The sequence below is a fragment of the Xenopus tropicalis genome, chromosome 3 (genome assembly GCF_000004195.4).
Source record: "Xenopus tropicalis strain Nigerian chromosome 3, UCB_Xtro_10.0, whole genome shotgun sequence".
Taxonomy (NCBI): Eukaryota; Metazoa; Chordata; class Amphibia; order Anura; family Pipidae; genus Xenopus; species Xenopus tropicalis.
In genome coordinates, this window is record NC_030679.2 from 31,109,101 (window position 1) to 31,118,911 (window position 9,811).

A 9,811-nucleotide genomic window follows, 5' to 3' on the forward strand; every position below is an offset into this window, starting at 1 on the left:
ATTAGTCACCACGCATTTTAAAACTCTCGGTCAAGGCTGATTTAACAGCCATAGATTAATATACAAGTCACCCTGACTAATCGCACATCATTTGCAGCGTGCCAAGTAGTGACTTTTTTAAAAGAAAAATTCTTTCTTCAAAAGCAGCTGAACCATCATCATTGAGGTGTAGCACATCCCTGGCAAAGAGCCTGTAGCCCAGTGATCCCCAGCCAGTGGCTCACAAGCAACATGTTGCTCCCAGTGGCCTCAAAGCAGGTGCTTATTTTTGAATTTCCAGCTTGGAGGCAAGTCTTGGTTGCATAAAAACCAGGTGTACTGCCAAACAGTCTCCTGTTGGCTGCCAGTCCACATAGGGCCACACATTTTTTGCATTTGAATGTGGCTCACAAATAAAAAAGGTTGGGGATCCCTGATGTAGCTGATGGAAAAATCTGCCCAGTCTCCGGAAAGCTTTAGGAAAATGTGATGGTGCTGGCAAACGGAGGGGATATATGCAGTACAAATGATGCCATTTGGGTGGGGGAGACGTGCCCAACTGATATACATTGTAGGCAAATGTAGGCTTTACATGTCCTTTAATCTCTCTTATTGCTTGACACACGCAAACATGAATTTGCGCAGGGAGTGCCAGGGAAGCATGTTTTTCCTACATGCTGGTGCGGTTCTCTCCATGAAGGAACACCAGCCTGGGTGAAAAAACCTTAGGGATCTATTTCACTGGGGGGGTACCTAACATTTTGGCATCTGCTAGTGAAATAGACTTTACTAGGTTTATGTAATAAAAAGAAATGTTTGCCCAGGAGCAGTAATCCATAGCAGCCAATCAGCAGGTAGCATCTACTGGTCATCAAAAAAGAACAAACAAAAATCTAATTGGTTGTTATGAGTCACTGCTCCTGGGCAAACAAGAGTATTTTATTACATATGAGGGATTGTGTCCTTTAAAAAATGATTCCAAATCCTTTCCTATCATGTTAGTTGTACAAAATAACTTTACTTACAATATAAAAATGATTTACATTTGGTCTTCTTCAGTCCCGGAATTACACAATCACAGCAAGCAGGCAGGCTTCATTTTGTGGGCTTTGTATCACCCCAAAGTCTTGAGTATGTGCCAGAATGGGGGGCCTCGTGTTAATACCCATGCTATACAATTAGATGGCGAGGAGGGTGGGGGAATGGGAGGAGTGCAGTGACATCTAGGAAGTGCTAAATAGAAAATAAAAGTAATTGTCAGCCCCACCTCTATGCCCAAGTCAGGGCAGGCCAGTCAATATGATTGACAGCTATCATTCAGATTTATAACAGGAATAGATGTTTAATTCGCAAAGAACATTTATTATGCAGATTCTTGCATGTGAGCAGCAGGTTCCCTTACAGGTTTGTATATTTGGAGTATACACCTTCCTATTGTACAGCACTGCAGCGTAAGCTGGAGCATTATAAATATGTGCCAATATTAATTATCAGGTGCTAAAAACTGAAGAATCCTCACTGCCTGTAAAAGTGTATGGGCCCTTATAAGTTAAATGAGTACTACAAACAAGCAAACAGGGGGCATCCAGTCAGGCTTATTTACTTCTTGCAGGGATTTCCTGTAACACTAACAGCACCCCCATGAGCTACATACAAAATTTTAAAACACAGCAAGGGGGGTGAAAATAGACACATAAGAAAGCCTGTTTAGCCAAGACATGTTGTGCTACATATTCCAAATAAATAAACACATAAACATCGCCATGTATTGCTAAAGACACCTGGGCTCCTTGCAGAATTAGCTTTTTAGTACAACTACACTGTGTACCTTTCTACTATAAATATAACAGCAGTCTTTTCCTAGGACTTAAAGATTAATAGTTAAAATAAAGGTGGCCATACACAGTTCAATTCAAGCTGCCGATATTGGTTCCTTAGACCAATTCAGCAGCTTATCAGCCCGTGAACAAGCACTAATGACGGGCCTGCCCGACCGACATGTGGCCTGATATCAGGCAGATATTGATTCGGGCAGGTTTAAAAATTAGTTGGATCAGGGACCACATCGGCTTGTTGATGCGGTCCCCAAACTGACGGACGACTATACCCATCATTCTAATTTGAACGTTTGGCCCCAGGGCCAAATTAGTACAATATCACCCACCCGTAGGTGCAGCATGTATGGCCACCTTAACTGTAGTTCACAGTATGTGGTATAAAACTGGATGCAAGGGCACACAAACCTTGAACTGACACTACACTAGTTCTGCACCAAAAACACCCAAAATAAACTGGTGCAAGTGGAATCTTCAGTATCTTCTTGGAGAGAGACAGGCTGGCACAGAAGTGGACTACAGTACAAATATGATGCTCAAAATTGCTATTTATTAAGAACTTAATACATCTTATCCAAAGTTCAACAAAGCCCTACGTGTTTCATGCCCCATCTAGTCATTTAATCATAGGGCGATTAATTAATTAATGCATCGCTTTGGCAATCCAAAGTCGCGTGACGTTTCCTCCTGCAGGCAACTTTGTGCCATTTCGGAAAACAAAGTAACGCAAAACCTGTGTAAAGCCTTTTCAGAGCGGTTACTTGCTCACAATAGCAGCAATCTATTGTGGGCGACTCACTCGCTCTGTGGGTTCTTACCTTTAGAGTAGCATCAGTTCAAGTTCTGTGTGCCCTGTGAACCCTTGCCGTAATCAAAAAGGCTAAATCCAATTATAAGATGCAGCTAGAGTATACACTTGGCCCTAAATGCCTGGCTAGAGCCTTCAGCATGCCTCACACGAGGATTGTTCATTTTTAATTTGCTGTAATATACAAAATACAGAGAGCAAGTGTCACTTAATACACAGGACAATGTCAGATGGTTTCATTCTGCCTAGGACAGAAGCATATGGGGAATAAACAAACCTGAGCACAAGAGATGTTTAGTGTTAGGGTATACGTTGCCTCAGTTTAGTAAGGACATATAAACCCCCAAACCAAATGAATGTATAAGCAGTTCCTGCAATTTAACACGAATATAATGAAATTGAAACAGCACCACCTGCTGGCCATTTGACCTGACTGGCAACAGCTCACAACGAATTTCCTATGGTACAGAGTAGAGATTATGTTCGCAGTTTTAAATGTAACATCACGATTTTTTTTTTTTTTTTTTAAAGAAAATTAATTTAGAACCAAAGGGGCAAAACTACCAGCAGGTGGGTCTTAAGTGTTAACTTACCGATACACAGTTCTATAGGGCAAGGGAATAAGGCAGGCCTTGCAATTCTAGCTTGTGAGCTTGAAAACATTCCCTCCATTCACTATAGTGGTAATTATCCTGACCCTGGCAGTGCAATTACTGGAAAGGCAATCATTGCTCAAAACTTCAACAGGGAGCATTTTGGCGCCTGCAATAGAGAACTCATGCAGCCAGCAAAACACACTGGGGGACGTTTAAAAATAATGGGCAAACAACCCATGGCAACAATGTTGCATTCATAGTACTACCTTCAATTGGCTGAAAAAAAGCCAGTTGCTGATTGGTGCTGCCCTTATACAGTGAATGTTGTGGTGTGCATGGCTTCCCTAAACCTCAGTGCCATGTTATCATGCAATAAAGACACATACACAGAGGAAAAAACAATGAGTGTGCTTCAGAACATGCTATGCACAAGGTGAAAAGGGATACAGCAGTGGTCCCCAACCTTTTTTGCACCAAGCAAGGCAATTTTTCCAAGGACCGGGGTTGTGGTTGGGGGAGTGGCACAGCCAATGCATAGTATATAATTGAATTATTACATATATGATGTAAATGTAATTATTGCACTTTTTTATTATAAAATATAATACAGCTCATCATAATGCAAACTCAGTGGGGGGCCTGAGCTTGTTTCCCTGCAACTAGATGTGCCCAGCACCCTTGCTTTTCTTACTCACACCTAAGGGGTGACATCCTCTGATGCTTAGTATGGAACTTTTAAGTACTTTGGCCCTTGTTGCAATCAGTAGAAAGCTTCCAGGGCTTCACATTGCTGTTGTCATGGCTGTGTAACACATTGGAGAGTTGAGATAACAGGTATTTAGGACCAGAGGTGGCCCAGTCCAGCACAGCCCACGTCCTGACGGTTTGGGACCCCTGGGATACAGAAATGTACAGGAAAAGTAAAATTAAAGGGGAAGTATATCTCCTTGTTGAACAACAGTGCAATGAATAGGACTTGTGCTGATCATACTGTGTGCCTATTTTGATATGTCTGATCTAAACAGGGCAAGTGGAAATTAAAGCTACCACGTTTGCTTCTAGTGATGTAGATAATTAAATTAGAGTGCATAGATAAAGCCCATACACAATGGACGCCTGCCTACTATACAGGCACAACAGAGGATGATTGGGGGGGGGGGGGGGGGGGGGGGGGTGCACTGATAATCCAATTATCTACTTCGCAAGGACCAAACAGGGCAGCTTCCATTACCTTTTTCAGTGTTAAAAATACACATTGTGATTAAAACACTGATCAAACAGCATGGTCAGCACAAGCCCTATTTGTTGCAGCCATGTTGAACAAGGGGAGTATATACTGCTGCTTTAATAACCCACTAAATATTTTGGATTTTGTTCCCGCAAATGCCCAATACAGCAGGAAGTAAAATGGAGGCATTAATGGCGGGTGCCTAACTGCCACCCCTGTGATTGGGGGGTTCCTTGCCCTTTAAAGATGGCAGTAATACCAAAGCTAAACTAACTGGTGAATCTATAATAAAGCTATGACACTTTCATTGGTTCAAGATCAAGAGACAAAAGAACGAGTGAAGCTGCTAGGGGAACAAAGTGGGTAATAAACCGATTTATTTAAAAAGTAAAAACAAAAAAGGGTACAGGGGGTACTGTTTGCTTGCAGCAGCCCAACAGGCTGGCCAAAAACAAAAAACCAGGGTGGGTGTGGGAGAATACGGCTTCCGTAACTGCCATTGTCAGTTTCCCGCTCTAGATCTCAGGTTACAATAGTATAAAAACAATCAGAGCCCAAAACACACATGAAAATATGAAAGAAGTTCGAGTTTATCGGTGTTTGTGTGGATTATTTCCATCTCTCACTGCGCCAAAGTTATTAAACCTTTCAGAAGGAGCCGCCGCCATAGGAGCTGCCGACGCCATAACCTCCTCCTCCGCCGCCGCCGCTATAACCTCCGCGGTAGGGGCCTGACGTGTTGGGCCGGTTCCAGCTGCCGCTTCCCGCTCCCTTCATGGGCCCGTACGAGGACTGGTGCTGGCTGTAGCTCCCGAAACTGTTGTAGCCATTGCCGTAGTCGCTCTGCTCGCCATAGCCGCCTCCGTACGAGCCGTAGCCCTGGTTGCCGCCCCCATAGCCGCCGTAGCCCCCACCGAAAGCAGCTTTGCCGCCACTTCCAGGGATGCCATTGTAGTCCCGGGGCGCTCCGCCGCCACCTCGGCCTCTCCCGCCCCTGCCGCCGCGGAAGGATCTATTGGAACCCTGGGAAAGTTCCTCCTTGGGCACGGCCTTCTTTACCTCGACGCGGTGCCCGTTGATGGAGTGGAACTTGACCACCGCGGCCTTGTCGGCGGAATCGTGGTTGGTAAAGTACACAAAGCCGAAGCCGCGTTTCTTGCCGGACACTTTATCGGCAATGATCTCCACTTTTTCCACGGCGCCAAACTGGGCGAAGTGTTCGAGCAAGTCACTCTCGCCGACGTCCTCTTTCAGGCCGCCAACAAAGAGCTTCTTCACTTTAGCGTGTGCCCCCGGCTTGGCGGAATCTTCCCTGGAGACGGCCCGCTTCAGCTCAACGTTGTTACCGTCAACCACGTGGGGCGAGGCCTCCACCGCCGCGTCGGCCTCCGCGGCACTCGAGTAGGTTACGAAACCGAAACATCGAGACCGCTTGGTCTGTGGGTTGATAACCACCACGCAGTCCGTCAGTTGACCGTAGGTCTCAAAATGCTGGCGTAGGCCCTCTTCGGTGGTCTGCACGTTAAGCCCCCCGATAAACAGTTTGCAGAGTTGCGTCGTATCCATATCGCCGGTACTCATTGAAACGCAAGCACAGATCGTCGCGCTCAGGCGCTCTCTCTCCGTTTTATCTGGTGGCGAAAGGAGGAGAGGGAAGTAGCAGCTGCTCTTCTTTCTTACGTCACAAAAGCCTTAAGACTCTTACGCTTCCGATTACGCGCACCGGAAATCGTAAGTGGAGGAGAGATGCCATTGGCTAGCCGCGAACTCGTGATGTCGTACGTCGTCCGAGCGTTAATTTCTTGTACGGGGAAAAAGCGGGACGCCGCTATTTTTCTGTTTGTAGGCGGAAATGTGTGTTGCGAGACGAGCTATCTTGTAATTACATTTAATAACGCATGAACAGAAATAACTGGGCTACGCTGCCAATTTAATTAAGTAGTAAACGTGCAGTTGTACTTGCATCGTGCCCCAAATGCGGCTAAGTAGACACTTTGTTGTAAGTGCATCTATAAATAGTATTTTGAGAAGGTTAACAGTGTTACACTCCACAAAACGGAGTAAACTCAAATAAGAGGAAGAAATATTGGCGTTGAAATAACATCGCTTATACTAAAGTGCCCTGGTTTAAGCGATATTACTGCACATGCGCAAATGCTCTCCTGAAGCCGGTGAATGGCCACTGCACAGGCACATGGTCGTGATGCCATCACTCAGTGCTTATTGCACAATCCCTCACCGAAATCAGCAGAGAACCTGTAAAACCCCAGGGGGAATTAGGCATGGTAACAGGAGACTTGGGGTGGGGGCCAAAACTGGGTAACTCCCAACAAAATCTGGTGAGTTGACGGCTATCCAATAGTATTTTTTAAAGAAAATTAGATAGCCTTGTTTGCCCTCACATGCACATACGTGTGTGGCCAGTCTTGCTCATTGTGTGTGTGATGTAGGATCAAGGGACGCACTGTCTGATCTATGGCACATGAATGTGCATAATGAGCAAGTTGTGCCACCTGCTTATATACATGCAGCGTTGGGCTGGGATGCCACCCCAGGAGCCCCTGCACCCCCTGTGCACATATACCATATACTCAATGTACCATCATCAGGGGAGGGAGGTCAGCGGGAAGCCAGTACTTGCAGGCAGGGATTGGGTCTGAGTTGGCAGGGCCCACCCTCTATACACGCATGTGCCCTAACATGGCCTCCTCCTGGTATAGCAGGCCAGAGCATTCAATATGGGTCTTTTTGTCAGAAAAATATTATCAACCAGAGTGCTGTTAGCCTGCACTTCCAGTGGGTGAAACCATAGGTGCCCTTTAACTTCAATTTGCTGGTGTTAAAGAACCCGGAACACAAAGGAATCAAATTTGAACTGTAGTTTGTATATGTTGATCGAGAAATACACTTTTTTATTGTGCCAATTTGATTCACTCATGTTTAAGAATGTGCTTGTGGTGCACTTTTAAAGCATAGATCGATGGCCTAACAAACCTTTGCCACATGATTTAACATATAATATAATAGTTTCATCATCATTATTCTGCTCCAGACACCTGCCTTCTGGCTTCAGGAGCCTGGCCTGCCTATTGCTGCAATTTCCCCACTGTGCTGTGTCCTTACAGATGGATACATGGAAATATATTGTTTGGAACATACACCATTTGCGCTTGTGTGACAGTTTGTTATCTTCAGAACTTAAAAGAGCTCTGAAATGCAAGGGAGAGGGCCCTCTGTACAGTGAGGATAGATCTGGCTTGCACAATGAACTAAATTGCTGCTTTTGTTTACCATTTGCAGTACTTTCACCTTCTATAGTGTTATCGATACTATGTTTTTATCATAGTGCAGTGTTTGTAGAGTTAACCACAGCCTGCTTCTCCCAGACTTGTAAGGGGGTCACAAATAAAGCCCGCACCCATATTTAAGCTGTGCACCTCATATCAGAAATGCATTATTATTTTCAGTATTGTTACTAAACGTAAACATCCTGCGGGTTCACAAGGCAAACCTTTGCAGTTACTTTCACGCGCAAATGGACAATGGACAATATTCTGATGCATAATAATGCATCAGAATATTGTCCATTAGTGCGTGAAAGTAACTGCAAAGGTTTGCCTTGTGAACCCGCAGGATGTTTACGTTTAGAACAATACTGAAAATAATAATGCATTTCTGATACGAGGTGCACAGCTTAAATATGGGTGCGGGCTTTATTTGTGACCCCTTACAAGTCTGGGAGAAGCAGGCTGTGGTTAACTCTACAAACACTGCACTATGATAAAAACATAGTATCGATAACACTATAGAAGGTGAAAGTACTGCAAATGGTAAACAAAAGCAGCAATTTAGTTCATTGGGACAGAAAGTGTGCAAGCCAGATCTATCCTCACTGTACAGAGGGTCCCATATAACCCATAAGGCTGATACACTAGTGAAGCATGTGTGAGATATAACTGCAGCCTATATTTTGTACAGATGTCGAGCAGTTGTCATTTCTGAAATGTCAATTTATGGAGACCTGAATGGGCTCGACAGTGACTGTGAGCCTTGTAAGTCTCTCTGCCACTGGCACAGCTATATGAATCAGTTTTGTGCACTAATATATCTATTGCATTTTGTAATGTAGGTGATTGATTTTCTGTGCCACACAGTTTACTAAGATAAGCCAAAACATTCACCTCACTTGAGAGCTTGCATATAAAAATATATGTAAAAAAAAAAAGTTAATCTTGAAGCAGGTATCTCAGGCTAGTCAACCATCATGCAGGGCCACCTGGTCAATTTTGACCCTGACTAAACAGACTGCACTGTGAAATACTAGCACATATTCACAGAGGTAACCATAAACTTTGCCACAAACCTTTACCAAGTGAAAAAGATCATTAATCCCTAGGCAAACTCAGCGATCCTTCCAAGAAGTTTATTTTTCTTTTACTATCTGTTTGGGTAAAACTAATGTTAGCCTGTAACCATGCTACAGGAATATAGTAGGAGTGAAGTTAAGGAGCAGTGATGGAAGTTGGATAACAGAATGATAAACAGAATAACAAAAGTAACAGCAGACAAAAGCAGAGTAAGATGAGTGACTTTGTGGTTTGTTTCACAGAGTCTCTGACTTGCCTGACATCCCATCTAGAGACTGCACTGCTTTTTAGTACAAATATACAAAATATGTTGATGATTCCTAGATTCAGCCTTACCAGTGCCATAGAGGGCAGGCATTCAGAAAATTTAGCCAAAAGATTTCCACAGCCCAAAATGCAAAATGCTCAGAATTGCTTCTCGCTTATTTCAATGGCAATCTCACGGACATAGAATTGCATTTAGCAGTCAGAGGATTTGTCTATAAAGGAGAAGGAAAGGCTAAGTCACTTGGCGGTGCTAAAATGTTAAGCACCCCCAAGTGACTTTAATCGCTTACCTGGTGCCCCTGTTAGGAGAAAACAGCACCAGCCCGGGGTACCTGGAGCAATGCGCTTCCTCCTTCTGGCTTCGTTTCCCTGCGACTAACACAATAGGCGCATGCGCAGTAGAGTGAAAAGCCGACTTCTCTGTTAAAGTTCGGCTTTTCACTCTAATGTGCATGCGAGCGATACAGGAAGGAGGAATGAGGAAGCGCTTGCTGCAGGTACCCCAGGCTGGTGCTGTTCTCTCTGAACAGGGGCACCAGCCCGGGGTAAATGGTAAGCGATTCAAGTCACTTGGGGGTGCCTAACATTTTGGCATCCCCAAGTGACTTTTGCCTTTCCTTCTCCTTTAAGGAATCTTATAGACAAGGGTTTCTTTATGCATTTCCCTGCATTCTAATGCAACAAAAGCATCACTTAATAATGCAGCCTGTTCATTTCTATCAATGGTTCCT

General features: G+C 44.3%; 1 protein-coding gene across 1 annotated transcript; it reads right to left on the reverse strand.

Annotated features, from left to right (window-relative positions):
* Nucleotides 1-4,793: 4,793 nt before the first annotated feature.
* On the reverse strand, nt 4,794-6,043 carry hnrnpa0 (heterogeneous nuclear ribonucleoprotein A0). Its single transcript, NM_203592.1, is given in 1 exon segment — nt 4,794-6,043. A coding segment is annotated over 1 exon segment (933 nt). The 5' UTR covers nt 6,028-6,043; the 3' UTR covers nt 4,794-5,094.
* Nucleotides 6,044-9,811: the final 3,768 nt, after the last annotated feature.